Here is a 16,864-nt window from a genome sequence, read left to right as displayed (position 1 = left end):
AAATCAATAAAAGCTAAGTTTTATTATTTTTGGTCCTTTCGGTGACAAGAAAGATGGCCCAATAGTTTTTCCATTTCTCTCCACTTAGAATTTTTTAAGCGTTTTTTCAGTACGTTATATGGTACATTAAAGAGAACCAATGAAAAATACAACTCGACCCGCAAAGACCGAGCGACGGCCATGGAGAAGTCAAGGAGTTACGGTTTTTTAAACGGAGGAGGAGTAAAATGAAAATGGGGGGAAAAAAAAGCCCCGTCACTAAGGGGTTAAATGGAACGCCACTTGCTTCGCTAGGAAACCTCCTAATACACTACTGACCAAGACAAATGCAACACATTTCATACTTTACCATTTGGAAGACATCCGATCCTTCATCAAAGTCAACCATAGCAAAGAAAATCCTGTTGGTGAAGGCACTGGAGTAACGCCAGGAGTTGGCCAGGATCTGGTACTCTTCATCAGCTTGCCTGGAAGGAGAACAGCCCATCTTATTACTAATAAGGTAAGCAAAACGATGGGAAAGTGTACAGAAGAAAGGAGCCAAGTGATGCAACTGATCAGCCTTGTACGTTTAGTGGAGCTCACAAGTAGCTAGAAGGAGATTGGTGTAACGGGGAGGAGGTTCACGGTCTGATATGGTGCGCACAGAGATGGTATACGGGAGGATGCAAGGGGTGTGTAATAGTGCCATGCATTAATGGTGGACCATTCTACACCTAAGCCAATCCATGCATCATTAGGGATCCGGAGCGCAGCAGCGAAGCCCGTCTGTAAACACAGAATACATGTTGGATCCTTACTTGCAGACGACGCATTGCCTGTGAGACTGCAGAGCTGTAAACATGACGACCACAGAATAGTTCCTGGGAGGAGCCTTGATTAGCCGCCGGAACTTATCTCCATTCATGCGAATCACGGGCCTCTTGCTCGCCCAGTCGATGAGCTGAGCCACCTTCTCCGATAAGACCATCTGCAGAGATACAAGTATCTGAGGCTCAGCAGTGGAAGACTAGGAGGCCGTTACAGCCATCCCCCGGGCTGGTAGTCAGGCCACATCCCCTTTATAGCTCTCCAGGGGTATCCGTGCAGAGAACACGCCTTACCACTGGATGGAACAAGTACCACTGCCTCACCTCCCCAATAAGGAGACGAGCAGAACCACCCGTGCTCCCAGGACTCCATCCGGTTTGTTGGACTCACACGAGAATAAGACGTGGTAAATGAAGTCAGTGAAGGGACGATGACTGTCGCAGCGCCGCACGGGGGTGTCGCAGCGCCGCACGGGGGTAACGCAGCGCCGCACGGGGGTAACGCAGCGCCGCACGGGGGTCCTGTGGATAAAGGTCTACAGTGCTACACTCCCTGTATAGTGACCCTCTAGTCATAGACAAAGCAAGAAGGACGCACCCATCAGTAGTCTGAGACTACATGCTACTGGGAGCAAAACTGGCCAACCACGTCTGCATTCCAGGCCTCGTGGCACCGCCTCCACCTGCAGCCGCGAGACCTAAAAAGACATCTCCTTACCTGTCCGCCATCGGTGCCGCTCTTCTCCGTTGTGACTGGATCTCCTTACCTGTCCGCCATCGGTGCCGCTCTTCTCCGTTGTGACTGGATCTCCTTACCTGTCCGCCATCGGTGCCGCTCTTCTCCGTTGTGACTGGATCTCCTTACCTGTCCGCCATCGGTGCCGCTCTTCTCCGTTGTGACTGGATCTCCTTACCTGTCCGCCATCGGTGCCGCTCTTCTCCATTGTGACTGGATCTCCTTTCTTCTGTCCGGCAGATGCGGCAGGGCGCGCCCCACACAATCGCCGTGGTTTTTTTTTTTCAATCTTCTGCTTTCCCGTGGCACAGACGCAGCGCCAGCTGTGCAGCAGATTGGACGGCTTCCATTGACCTTACCTGAAGCCATCCGTGCAGGAAACCACAGAAAACGGAGCGTGCTGCAATCTGCACGCTGGGAGGGAAAAGAGATGACATCCGCAGGTATTTAACTACCTGTGGATGCCCAATAATGGTCCACGGGCATATCGTATGGCGGTGACCCGTGGACATGAGGCCTAACGACCATCGCGCATCAGGTAATCAAAGAAGCGCTGCAGCATCTTGGTTTGTCCAAAACAAAAGGGTCACTTTAAAGTCTTGTAGGCCGTGTGTCCAGGGCGATGTCATAGCGTGATCCGCGGCGATAGATGGCACACATGACATCGGATAACTAAGGGAAGCGCAGCCCAACGTACACGAGCGCAAAAGAGAAGCATCCCCTCCCGGTTCTCTGCTCGCATCTAATAATCCCGGCGATGAAGCCATCATATCGCATGGGATCGTCCGCCGGGATCACCCTGGAGCAGCTCAACCAGTCAATCCACAGAATCAGCACTCATGTCAGTGCCCCGCACAGGTGACTTCAGGACGGACGCACTAAAGTAGGCCAGGCTGCGGTCCTCCCCCGCCGGTGCGGAAAAGCGTTCTGCAACGCATGTTATGGGCGGTATGCTGACAAAACGCCCGCTCCGTCTCCCGCAGAGCCCATACGCCCGTGGGCATTGGGCCTCAGAGCGGACTGTCTGCAGAACGAGGCCAGGAGCTTGCGCGCCACCCGCCAGGCCGCAAACCGGAGCGCGCATCACACCCACGAGACCGCGAGCAGGAGCGCGTACCTCACCCGCGAACGGGAGCGCGCACCTCAGCCGCGAGAGCGTGAACGGGAGCGCGTACCTCGCCCACGAAACCGCGAACGAGAGCATGTACCGACCACCAGACAGCAACGCAAATGACCCACGAGACCGCAAACGGGAGCGCGCACCTCAGCCACGAGAGCGCGAACGGGAGCACGTACCGACCACCAGACAGCAACGCATCCCACCCGCGAGAGCGCGTACGGGAGCGCGCATCCCACCCGCGAGAGCGCGTACGGGAGCGCGCATCCCACCCGCGAGAGCGCGTACGGGAGCGCGCATCCCACCCGCGAGAGCGCGAACGGGAGCTCGCATCCCACCCGCGAGAGCGCGAACGGGAGCTCGCTTCCCACCCGCGAGAGCGCGAACGGGAGCTCGCTTCCCACCCGCGAGAGCGCGAACGGGAGCGCGCACCTCAGACGCAAGATCGCGAACGGGAGCGCGCATCCCATCTACGAGACCGCGAACGGGAGCGCGCATCCCACCTGCGAGACCGCGAACGGGAGCGCGCATCTCAGCCGCGAGAGCGCGAACGGGAGCGCGCACCTCAGCCGCGAGAGCGCGAACGGGAGCGCGCACCTCAGCCGCGAGAGCGCGCACCTCAGCCGCGGGAGCGCGAACGGGAGCGCGCATCCCATCTACAAGACCGCGAACGGGAGCGTGCATCCCACCTACGAGGCCGCGAACGGGAGCTAGCACCTCAGCCGCGAACAGGAGCGCGCACCTCAGCCGCGAACAGGAGCGCGCACCTCAGCCGCGAACAGGAGCGCGCACCTCAGCCGCGAACAGGAGCGCGAACGGGAGCGCGCACCTCAGCCGCGAGAGCGCGAACGGGAGCGCGTACCGACCACCAGACAGCAACGCAAATGACCCTCGAGACCGCAAACGGGAGCGCGCACCTCAGCCGCGAGAGCGCGAACGGGAGCGCGCACCTCAGCCGCGAGACCGCGCACCTCAGCCGCGAGACCGCGCATCCCACCCGCGAGACCGCGAACAGGAGCGCGCACCTCAGCCGCAAGAGCGCGAACGTGCATCCCACCCACGAGACCGCGAATGCGCACCTCACGCACGAGAGCGCGCACCTCACGCACGAGAGCGCCAACGAGCGCGCGCACCTCAGCCGCGAGAGCGCGCGCACCTCAGCCGCGAGAGCGCACCCCAGCTACAAGACCGCGAACGGGAGCGCGCACCGACCCGCGGGACCACGGGCGAGAGCAGCCGCCACCCACACCGCTCAGCCACTCTCACCTCCTTCTTCTTCTGGCCATCAGACAGGCCCCCGCACAGCGCGAACAGGATCAGCCCGACCAGCGTCCCTCTAACCGCCATCTCCCCGGCTAAACTTTCTTCCGACCAGGAAGCCCGGCGGGAGGTATCAGAGAGAGAAGGGGAGGGGTTATGAAGTGGCGGCTCGTGATTGGAGGAAACTGACGGGAGGCGACGAATAGGTGAGCGCGAAGTTGTTACAGTCCCAGCACGGTGGGCGGGGCCAGTTCTCCATTCATCAGCGTAGGCTCTGTAATGCACCAGACTGCGCAGGCGCCGCGCCATTTACCGCGGTTTCCGCTAGAGAGACTGGCTGCAAACGGGAGTATTTGCACTGCGGAATCCGGAGCGGGCAGCAAAGGCCGCCATAGGCCCCATGCAGACGGGTGGAAATTCCGCGGTGGGATTTCCCACAGAATTTCCGCCCCATGGAAGCTGCCATAGGATTGCGTTAGAAAACACAATCCTAGTCAGACGGCCGCGATTTGTCTGCGCGAAATCACACATGGAAAACAAATGGCGGCATGCTCTCTCGCAGAGCCCCGTACAGAAATGTCACTTCCCAGCAGCCGGTATTTCAAAGAGCCGGAGCCGCGGGAGAGGTGAGTGCCACCTGGCCCCTGCAGGGGCTCGGGTTGGGTCCTACCAGGAGAATTCTCGCAGCGGGATCCGACACGGCCGTCTGCAGGCGGCTATACAGCCATTCCCAGTCTGCGAGCACAAATCACTCTATTCCAGCACAGATTCTGTGCAGTCAGCTTCCGTTGAAGTCAATGGAAGACGCCCAATCCGCGGCCCTTCCGCAATAGCATTGACGCGGGAAAAGTGTACTGCGGCTGTCCGACAGTTCAGCAGGTGTGCGCGGGTGCCAGGCGGATCGTGCTGCGGGATCCGCCCAGTCCATGTGCATTCAGCCTCATGACAACGAGCGGATTGGATGATCCGCAGCAGAGGACACTGCCTTTACTTGTCCGTGCCTTTTGCGTCCTGTCCGGGTCTCCTCTCCTTTGCAGATGCGTGCGGGCGCGCCGGACCGCGCACATCTGCAGTACCAATTTCTTTCTTTTAACTCCTGCTTTCCCACAAATTGAATGGCAGATGAGCGCAAATTCTGCGGGAAAGCAGGAGTTAAACAAACAATTGCACTGCACATGCGCGCCGCTCGTGGGCCGCGGATTGGACATTGATTTCAGCAGGAGCCGTCCGCACGAAATCTGCACAACAATGGAGCATGTTGCGATTTTTCCTCAGGAGAAACCGCAGTTGGTTTCCGTTCATATGCATTAAGAATCCCTTTGGCACAGCATGATATGGCGGTACGCCCGCGATGCAAATCGGCCCGTGTCCATCCAACCTAAAGCTGGGTCACACGAGGCAGGAATCTCACGGAATGTCCTGAATGGGACCGTATGGAAACGCCACAGGATTTCCACGGCAGAAGCTCGGCGCCGGATGTCAGACGGCTTTATTCCCCTGCAGAAATCTCCCTTCACAGAGAAGCGAGGCGGCAACCAAAACGGCGCTAACATTGACATGCCGTGGATTACAATTCTGTGCCGCATGGTAGTTTTCGCACAACTTGTCCGCAGCGGACTGTCAGAAGTGCGGGAACACGTTGTTTGTGAAATCTGGTCCACTCTGCTGGTTAGTCTTGGCTGATGAGGTGCCGTATGTACGTCATGGCTTGATAGAAGCCTGAGCGCTCGCTGCTAGAGCATTTCATCATACCGCAGGACTGGCTGTTCGCATCTTGCAACGTTCGTAACTCAAACATTCCCAAGTAGGGGCCTATCTGTATGGTCCCCTGATATATCTATACATAGTTATTAGAGCGTCCCCTTGTTACAGTCCTGGGTATAATAGATGATGGGAGAGATCTCTGCACTGACCCCTGATATATCTATACATAGTTATTAGAGCGTCCCCTTGTTACAGTCCTGGGTATAATAGATGATGGAAGAGATCTCTGTACTGACCCCTGATATATCTATACATAGTTATTAGAGCACCCCCTTGTTACAGTCCTGGGTATAATAGATGATGGCAGAGATCTCTGTACTGACCCCTGATATATCTATACATAGTTATTAGAGCGCCCCCATGTTACAGTCCTGGGTATAATAGATGATGGAAGAGATCTCTGTACTGACCCCTGATATATTATACATAGTTATTAGAGCGCCCCCTTGTTACAGTCCTGGGTATAATAGATGATGGCAGAGATCTCTGTACTGACCCCTGATATATCTATACATAGTTATTAGAGCACCCCCTTGTTACAGTCCTGGGTATAATAGATGATGGGAGAGATCTCTGTACTGACCCCTGATATATCTATACATAGTGATTAGAGCGCCCCCTTGTTACAGTCCTGGGTATAATAGATGATGGAAGAGATCTCTGTACTGACCCCCTGATATATCTATACATAATTATTAGCGTGCCGCCTTGTTACAGTCCTGGGTATAATAGATGATGGGAGAGATCTCTGTACTGACCCCTGATATATCTATACATAGTTATTAGAGCACCCCCTTGTTACAGTCCTGGGTATAATAAATGATGGAAGAGATCTCTGTACTGACCCCTGATATATCTATACATAGTTATTAGAGCGCCCCCTTGTTACAGTCCGGGGTATAATAGATGATGGGAGAGATCTCTGTACTGACCCCTGATATATCTATACATACATATTAGAGCGCCCCCTTGTTACAGTCCGGGGTATAATAGATGATGGGAGAGATCTCTGTACTGATCCCTGATATATCTATTCATAGTTATTAGAGCGCCCCTTGTTACAGTCCTGGGTATAATAGATGATGGGAGAGATCTCTGTACTGTCCCCTGATATATCTATACATAATTATTACAGCGCCCCCTTGTTACAATCCTTGGTATAATAGATGATGGGAGAGATCTCTGTACTGACCCCTGATATATCTATACATAATTATTAGAGCGCCCCCTTGTTACAATCCTTGGTATAATAGATGATGGGAGAGATCTCTGTACTGAACCCTGATATATCTATACATAGTTATTAGAGCGCCCCCATGTTACAGTCCTGGGTATAATAGATGATGGAAGAGATCTCTGTACTGACCCCTGATATATTATACATAGTTATTAGAGCACCCTCTTGTTACAGTCCTGGGTATAATAGATGATGGCAGAGATCTCTGTACTGACCCCTGATATATCTATACATAGTTATTAGAGCACCCCCTTGTTACAGTCCTGGGTATAATAAATGATGGAAGAGCTCTCTGTACTGACCCCTGATATATCTATACATAGTTATTAGAGCGCCCCCTTGTTACAGTCCGGGGTATAATAGATGATGGGAGAGATCTCTGTACTGACCCCTGATATATCTATACATACATATTAGAGCGCCCCCTTGTTACAGTCCGGGGTATAATAGATGATGGGAGAGATCTCTGTACTGATCCCTGATATATCTATTCATAGTTATTAGAGCGCCCCTTGTTACAGTCCTGGGTATAATAGATGATGGGAGAGATCTCTGTACTGTCCCCTGATATATCTATACATAATTATTACAGCGCCCCCTTGTTACAATCCTTGGTATAATAGATGATGGGAGAGATCTCTGTACTGACCCCTGATATATCTATACATAATTATTAGAGCGCCCCCTTGTTACAATCCTTGGTATAATAGATGATGGGAGAGATCTCTGTACTGAACCCTGATATATCTATACATAGTTATTAGAGCGCCCCCATGTTACAGTCCTGGGTATAATAGATGATGGAAGAGATCTCTGTACTGACCCCTGGTATATTATACATAGTTATTAGAGCGCCCCCTTGTTACAGTCCTGGGTATAATAGATGATGGCAGAGATCTCTGTACTGACCCCTGATATATCTATACATAGTTATTAGAGCACCCCCTTGTTACAGTCCTGGGTATAATAAATGATGGAAGAGATCTCTGTACTGACCCCTGATATATCTATACATAGTTATTAGAGCGCCCCCTTGTTACAGTCCGGGGTATAATAGATGATGGGAGAGATCTCTGTACTGACCCCTGATATATCTATACATAGTTATTAGAGCGCCCCCTTGTTACAGTCCGGGGTATAATAGATGATGGGAGAGATCTCTGTACTGACCCCTGATATATCTATTCATAGTTATTAGAGCGCCCCTTGTTACAGTCCTGGGTATAATAGATGATGGGAGAGATCTCTGTACTGTCCCCTGATATATCTATACATAATTATTAGAGCGCCCCCTTGTTACAATCCTTGGTATAATAGATGATGGGAGAGATCTCTGTACTGACCCCTGATATATCTATACATAATTATTAGAGCGCCCCCTTGTTACAATCCTTGGTATAATAGATGATGGGAGAGATCTCTGTACTGAACCCTGATATATCTATACATAGTTATTAGAGCGCCCCCATGTTACAGTCCTGGGTATAATAGATGATGGAAGAGATCTCTGTACTGACCCCTGATATATTATACATAGTTATTAGAGCGCCCCCTTGTTACAGTCCTGGGTATAATAGATGATGGCAGAGATCTCTGTACTGACCCCTGATATATCTATACATAGTTATTAGAGCGCCCCCATGTTACAGTCCTGGGTATAATATATCATGGGTCAGTACAGAGATCTCTTCCATCATCTATCTATACATAGTTATTAGCGCGCCGCCTTGTTACAGTCCTGGGTATAATAGATGATGGGAGAGATCTCTGTGCTGACCCCTGAAATATTATACATAGTTATTAGAGCGCCCCCTTGTTACAGCCCTGGGTATAATAGATGATGGAGAGATCTCTGTACTGATGCCTGATATATCTATACATAGTTATAAGAGCACCCCCTTGTTACAGTCCTGGGAATAATAGATGATGGGAGAGATCTCTGTACTGTCCCCTGATATATTATACATAGTTATTAGAGCGCCCCCTTGTTACCGTCCTGGGTATAATAGATGATGGGAGAGATCTCTGTACTGACCCCTGATATATCTATACATAGTTATTAGAGCGCCCCCTTGTTACAGTCCTGGGTATAATAGATGATGGCAGAGATCTCTGTACTGACCCCTGATATATTATACATAGTTATTAGAGCGCCCCCTTGTTACAGTCCTGGGTATAATAGATGATAGGAGAGATCTCTGTACTGACCCCTGATATATCTATACATAGTTATTAGAGTGCCCCTCCTCTTGTTAAAGTCCTGGGTATAATAGATGATGGAAGAGATCTCTGTACTGACCCCTGATATATCTATACATAGTTATTAGAGCGCCCCCTTGTAACAGTCCTGGGTATAATAGATGATGGCAGAGATCTCTGTACTGACCCCTGATATATTATACATAGTTATTAGAGCGCCCCCTTGTTACAGTCCTGGGTATAATAGATGATGGGAGAGATCTCTGTACTGACCCCTGATATATCTATACATAGTTATTAGCGCACCCCCTTCTAACATTCCTGGGAATAATAGATGATGGGAGAGATCTCTGTACTGACCCCTGATATATTATACATAGTTATTAGAGCGCCCCCTTGTTACAGTCCTGGGTATAATAGATGATGGGAGAGATCTCTGTGCTGACCCCTGATATATCTATACATAGTTATTAGCGCACCCCCTTGTTACAGTCCTGGGAATAATAGATGATGGGAGAGATCTCTGTACTGTCCCCTGATATATCTATACATAATTATTAGAGTGCCCCCTTGTTACAGTCCTGGGTATAATAGATGATGGGAGAGATCTCTGTACTGACCCCTGAAATATCTATACATAGTTATTAGAGCGCCCCCTTGTTACAGTCCTGGGTATAATAGATGATGGGAGAGATCTCTGTACTGACCCCTGATATATTATACATAGTTATTAGAGCACCCCCTTGTTACAGTCCTGGGTATAATAGATGATGGGAGAGATCTCTGTACTGACCCCTGATATATCTATACATAGTTATTAGAGTGCCCCCTTGTTACAGTCCTGGGTACAATAGATGATGGGAGAGATCTCTGTACTGACCCCTGATATATCTATACATAGTTATTAGCGCGCCCCCTTGTTAAAATCCTGGGTACAATAGATGATGGGAGAGATCTCTGTACTGACCGCTGATATATCTATACATAGTTATTAGCGCGCCCCCTTGTTAAAGTCCTGGGTACAATAGATGATGGGAGAGATCTCTATACTGTCCCATGATATATCTATACATAGTTATTAGAGCGCCCCCTTGTTACAGTCCTGGGTACAATAGATGATGGGAGAGATCTCTGTACTGACCCCTGATATATTATACATAGTTATTAGAGCGCCCCCTTGTTACAGTCCTGGGTATAATAGATGATGGGAGAGATCTCTGTACTGACCCCTGATATATCTATACATAGTTATAAGAGTGCCCCCTTGTTACAGTCCTGGGTATAATAGATGATGGGAGAGATCTCTGTACTGACCCCTGATATATCTATACATAATTATTAGAGCGCCCCTCCCCTTGTTACAGTCCTGGGTATAATAGATGATGGGAGAGATCTCTGTACTGACCCCTGATATTTTATACATAGTTATTAGAGCGCCCCCTTGTTACAGTCCTGGGTATAATAGATGATGGGAGAGATCTCTGTACTGACCCCTGATATATCTATACACAGTTATTAGAGTGCCCCCTTGTTACAGTCCTGGGTATAATAGATGATGGGAGAGATCTCTGTACTGACCCCTGATATATCTATACATAATTATTAGAGCGCCCCTCCCCTTGTTACAGTCCTGGGTATAATAGATGATGGGAGAGATCTCTGTACTGACCCCTGATATATCTATACATAGTTATTAGCGCGCCCCCTTGTTAAAGTCCTGGGTACAATAGATGATGGGAAAGATCTCTGTACTGACCCCTGATATATCTATATATAGTTATTAGCGCGCCCCCTTGTTAAAGTCCTGGGTACAATAGATGATGGGAAAGATCTCTGTACTGTCCCATGATATATCTATACATAGTTATTAGAGCGCCCCCTTGTTACAGTCCTGGGTACAATAGATGATGGGAGAGATCTCTGTACTTACCCCTGATATATCTATACATAGTTATTAGCGCGCCCCCTTGTTAAAGTCCTGGGTACAATAGATGATGGGAGAGATCTCTGTACTGTCCCATGATATATCTATACATAGTTATTAGAGCGCCCCCTTGTTACAGTCCTGGGTATAATAGATGATGGGAGAGATCTCTGTACTGACCCCTGATATATCTATACATAGTTATTAGAGTGTCCCCTTGTTACAGTCCTGGGTATAATAGATGATGGAAGAGATCTCTGTACTGTCCCCTGATATATCTATACATAGTTATTAGAGCGCCCCCTTGTTACAGTCCTGGGTATAATAGATGATGGGAGAGATCTCTGTACTGACCCCTGAAATATCTATACATAGTTATTAGAGCGCCCCCTTGTTACAGTCCTGGGTATAATAGATGATGGGAGAGATCTCTGTACTGACCCCTGATATATTATACATAGTTATTAGAGCACCCCCTTGTTACAGTCCTGGGTATAATAGATGATGGGAGAGATCTCTGTACTGACCCCTGATATATCTATACATAGTTATTAGAGTGCCCCCTTGTTACAGTCCTGGGTACAATAGATGATGGGAGAGATCTCTGTACTGACCCCTGATATATCTATACATAGTTATTAGCGCGCCCCCTTGTTAAAATCCTGGGTACAATAGATGATGGGAGAGATCTCTGTACTGACCGCTGATATATCTATACATAGTTATTAGCGCGCCCCCTTGTTAAAGTCCTGGGTACAATAGATGATGGGAGAGATCTCTATACTGTCCCATGATATATCTATACATAGTTATTAGAGCGCCCCCTTGTTACAGTCCTGGGTACAATAGATGATGGGAGAGATCTCTGTACTGACCCCTGATATATTATACATAGTTATTAGAGCGCCCCCTTGTTACAGTCCTGGGTATAATAGATGATGGGAGAGATCTCTGTACTGACCCCTGATATATCTATACATAGTTATAAGAGTGCCCCCTTGTTACAGTCCTGGGTATAATAGATGATGGGAGAGATCTCTGTACTGACCCCTGATATATCTATACATAATTATTAGAGCGCCCCTCCCCTTGTTACAGTCCTGGGTATAATAGATGATGGGAGAGATCTCTGTACTGACCCCTGATATTTTATACATAGTTATTAGAGCGCCCCCTTGTTACAGTCCTGGGTATAATAGATGATGGGAGAGATCTCTGTACTGACCCCTGATATATCTATACATAGTTATTAGAGTGCCCCCTTGTTACAGTCCTGGGTATAATAGATGATGGGAGAGATCTCTGTACTGACCCCTGATATATCTATACATAATTATTAGAGCGCCCCTCCCCTTGTTACAGTCCTGGGTATAATAGATGATGGGAGAGATCTCTGTACTGACCCCTGATATATCTATACATAGTTATTAGCGCGCCCCCTTGTTAAAGTCCTGGGTACAATAGATGATGGGAAAGATCTCTGTACTGACCCCTGATATATCTATATATAGTTATTAGCGCGCCCCCTTGTTAAAGTCCTGGGTACAATAGATGATGGGAAAGATCTCTGTACTGTCCCATGATATATCTATACATAGTTATTAGAGCGCCCCCTTGTTACAGTCCTGGGTACAATAGATGATGGGAGAGATCTCTGTACTTACCCCTGATATATCTATACATAGTTATTAGCGCGCCCCCTTGTTAAAGTCCTGGGTACAATAGATGATGGGAGAGATCTCTGTACTGTCCCATGATATATCTATACATAGTTATTAGAGCGCCCCCTTGTTACAGTCCTGGGTATAATAGATGATGGGAGAGATCTCTGTACTGACCCCTGATATATCTATACATAGTTATTAGCGCACCCCCTTCTAACATTCCTGGGAATAATAGATGATGGGAGAGATCTCTGTACTGACCCCTGATATATTATACATAGTTATTAGAGCGCCCCCTTGTTACAGTCCTGGGTATAATAGATGATGGGAGAGATCTCTGTGCTGACCCCTGATATATCTATACATAGTTATTAGCGCACCCCCTTGTTACAGTCCTGGGAATAATAGATGATGGGAGAGATCTCTGTACTGACCCCTGATATATCTATACATAGTTATTAGAGTGTCCCCTTGTTACAGTCCTGGGTATAATAGATGATGGAAGAGATCTCTGTACTGTCCCCTGATATATCTATACATAGTTATTAGAGCGCCCCCTTGTTACAGTCCTGGGTATAATAGATGATGGGAGAGATCTCTGTACTGTCCCCTGATATATCTATACATAATTATTAGAGTGCCCCCTTGTTACAGTCCTGGGTATAATAGATGATGGGAGAGATCTCTGTACTGACCCCTGATATATCTATACATAGTTATTAGCGCGCCCCCTTGTTAAAGTCCTGGGTATAATAGATGATGGGAGAGAGCTCTGTACTGACCCCTGATATATCTATACATAGTTATTAGAGCACCTCCTTGTTACAGTCCTGGGTACAATAGATGATGGGAGAGATCTCTGTACTGTCCCCTGATATATCTATACATAGTTATTAGAGCGCCCCCTTGTAACAGTCCTGGGTATAATAGATGATGGGTGAGATCTCTGTACTGACCCCTGATATATCTATACATAGTTATTAGAGCGCCCCCTTGTTACAGTCCGGGGTATAATAGATGATGGGAGAGATCTCTGTACTGATCTCTGATATATCTATACATAGTTATTAGAGCGCCCCCTTGTTACAGTCCGGGGTATAATAGATGATGGGAGAGATCTCTGTACTGACCCCTGATATATCTATACATAGTTATTAGAGCACCCTCTTGTTAAAGTCCTGGGTATAATAGATGATGGAAGAGATCTCTGTACTGACCCCTGATATATCTATACATAGTTATTAGAGCGCCCCCTTGTTACAGTCCGGGGGATAATAGATGATGGGAGAGATCTCTGTACTGACCCCTGATATATCTATACATAGTTATTAGAGCGCCCCCTTGTTACAGTCCTGGGTATAATAGATGATGGGAGAGATCTCTGTACTGACCCCTGATATATTATACATAGTTATTAGAGCACCCCCTTGTTACAGTCCTGGGTATAATAGATGATGGGAGAGATCTCTGTACTGACCCCTGATATATCTATACATAGTTATTAGAGTGCCCCCTTGTTACAGTCCTGGGTACAATAGATGATGGGAGAGATCTCTGTACTGACCCCTGATATATCTATACATAGTTATTAGCGCGCCCCCTTGTTAAAATCCTGGGTACAATAGATGATGGGAGAGATCTCTGTACTGACCGCTGATATATCTATACATAGTTATTAGCGCGCCCCCTTGTTAAAGTCCTGGGTACAATAGATGATGGGAGAGATCTCTATACTGTCCCATGATATATCTATACATAGTTATTAGAGCGCCCCCTTGTTACAGTCCTGGGTATAATAGATGATGGAAGAGATCTCTGTACTGACCCCTGATATATCTATACATAGTTATTAGAGCGCCCCCTTGTTACAGTCCGGGGTATAATAGATGATGGGAGAGATCTCTGTACTGACCCCTGATATATCTATACATAGTTATTAGAGTGTCCCCTTGTTACAGTCCTGGGTATAATAGATGATGGAAGAGATCTCTGTACTGTCCCCTGATATATCTATACATAGTTATTAGAGCGCCCCCTTGTTACAGTCCTGGGTATAATAGATGATGGGAGAGATCTCTGTACTGACCCCTGAAATATCTATACATAGTTATTAGAGCGCCCCCTTGTTACAGTCCTGGGTATAATAGATGATGGGAGAGATCTCTGTACTGACCCCTGATATATTATACATAGTTATTTGAGCACCCCCTTGTTACAGTCCTGGGTATAATAGATGATGGGAGAGATCTCTGTACTGACCCCTGATATATCTATACATAGTTATTAGAGTGCCCCCTTGTTACAGTCCTGGGTACAATAGATGATGGGAGAGATCTCTGTACTGACCCCTGATATATCTATACATAGTTATTAGCGCGCCCCCTTGTTAAAATCCTGGGTACAATAGATGATGGGAGAGATCTCTGTACTGACCGCTGATATATCTATACATAGTTATTAGCGCGCCCCCTTGTTAAAGTCCTGGGTACAATAGATGATGGGAGAGATCTCTATACTGTCCCATGATATATCTATACATAGTTATTAGAGCGCCCCCTTGTTACAGTCCTGGGTACAATAGATGATGGGAGAGATCTCTGTACTGACCCCTGATATATTATACATAGTTATTAGAGCGCCCCCTTGTTACAGTCCTGGGTATAATAGATGATGGGAGAGATCTCTGTACTGACCCCTGATATATCTATACATAGTTATAAGAGTGCCCCCTTGTTACAGTCCTGGGTATAATAGATGATGGGAGAGATCTCTGTACTGACCCCTGATATATCTATACATAATTATTAGAGCGCCCCTCCCCTTGTTACAGTCCTGGGTATAATAGATGATGGGAGAGATCTCTGTACTGACCCCTGATATTTTATACATAGTTATTAGAGCGCCCCCTTGTTACAGTCCTGGGTATAATAGATGATGGGAGAGATCTCTGTACTGACCCCTGATATATCTATACATAGTTATTAGAGTGCCCCCTTGTTACAGTCCTGGGTATAATAGATGATGGGAGAGATCTCTGTACTGACCCCTGATATATCTATACATAATTATTAGAGCGCCCCTCCCCTTGTTACAGTCCTGGGTATAATAGATGATGGGAGAGATCTCTGTACTGACCCCTGATATATCTATACATAGTTATTAGCGCGCCCCCTTGTTAAAGTCCTGGGTACAATAGATGATGGGAAAGATCTCTGTACTGACCCCTGATATATCTATATATAGTTATTAGCGCGCCCCCTTGTTAAAGTCCTGGGTACAATAGATGATGGGAAAGATCTCTGTACTGTCCCATGATATATCTATACATAGTTATTAGAGCGCCCCCTTGTTACAGTCCTGGGTACAATAGATGATGGGAGAGATCTCTGTACTTACCCCTGATATATCTATACATAGTTATTAGCGCGCCCCCTTGTTAAAGTCCTGGGTACAATAGATGATGGGAGAGATCTCTGTACTGTCCCATGATATATCTATACATAGTTATTAGAGCGCCCCCTTGTTACAGTCCTGGGTATAATAGATGATGGGAGAGATCTCTGTGCTGACCCCTGAAATATTATACATAGTTATTAGAGCACCCTCTTGTTACAGTCCTGAGTATAACAGATGATAGGAGAGATCTCTGTACTGACCGCTGATATATCTATACATAGTTATTAGAGCGCCCCTCCTCTTGTTAAAGTCCTGGGTATAATAGATGATGGAAGAGATCTCTGTACTGACCCCTGATATATCTATACATAGTTATTAGAGCGCCCCCTTGTAACAGTCCTGGGTATAATAGATGATGGGAGAGATCTCTGTACTGACCCCTGATATATCTATACATAGTTATTAGAGCGCCCCCTTGTTACAGGCCGGGGTATAATAGATGATGGGAGAGATCTCTGTACTGACCCCTGATATATCTATACATAGTTATTAGAGCACCCTCTTGTTAAAGTCCTGGGTATAATAGATGATGGAAGAGATCTCTGTACTGACCCTTGATATATCTATACATAGTTATTAGAGCACCCTCTTGTTAAAGTCCTGGGTATAATAGATGATGGAAGAGATCTCTGTACTGACCCCTGATATATCTATACATAGTTATTAGAGCGCGCCCTTGTTACAGTCCTGGGTATAAT

General features: G+C 47.3%; 1 protein-coding gene across 1 annotated transcript in view; it reads right to left on the bottom strand.

The window, feature by feature from the left end:
• The window catches only part of MAGT1 (magnesium transporter 1), a 75,979-nt gene extending 71,897 nt beyond the window's left edge, over positions 1-4,082 (bottom strand). The window contains exons 1-3 of the mRNA XM_066585618.1: positions 3,929-4,082; positions 801-970; positions 350-467 (exon numbers count right to left, since the gene is read on the bottom strand). Of these exons, the coding sequence (XP_066441715.1) occupies positions 350-467; positions 801-970; positions 3,929-4,009 (369 nt within the window). The 5' untranslated portion in view covers positions 4,010-4,082. The remainder of the gene's footprint in view (positions 1-349; positions 468-800; positions 971-3,928) is intronic.
• Between the last annotated feature and the right edge of the window lie 12,782 nt (positions 4,083-16,864).

Source organism: Eleutherodactylus coqui, chromosome 12, assembly GCF_035609145.1.
Source record: "Eleutherodactylus coqui strain aEleCoq1 chromosome 12, aEleCoq1.hap1, whole genome shotgun sequence".
NCBI lineage: Eukaryota > Metazoa > Chordata > Amphibia > Anura > Eleutherodactylidae > Eleutherodactylus > Eleutherodactylus coqui.
The sequence above is the reverse complement of the archived record's forward strand: the minus strand, read 5'-3'. Positions and strand labels throughout refer to the sequence as shown.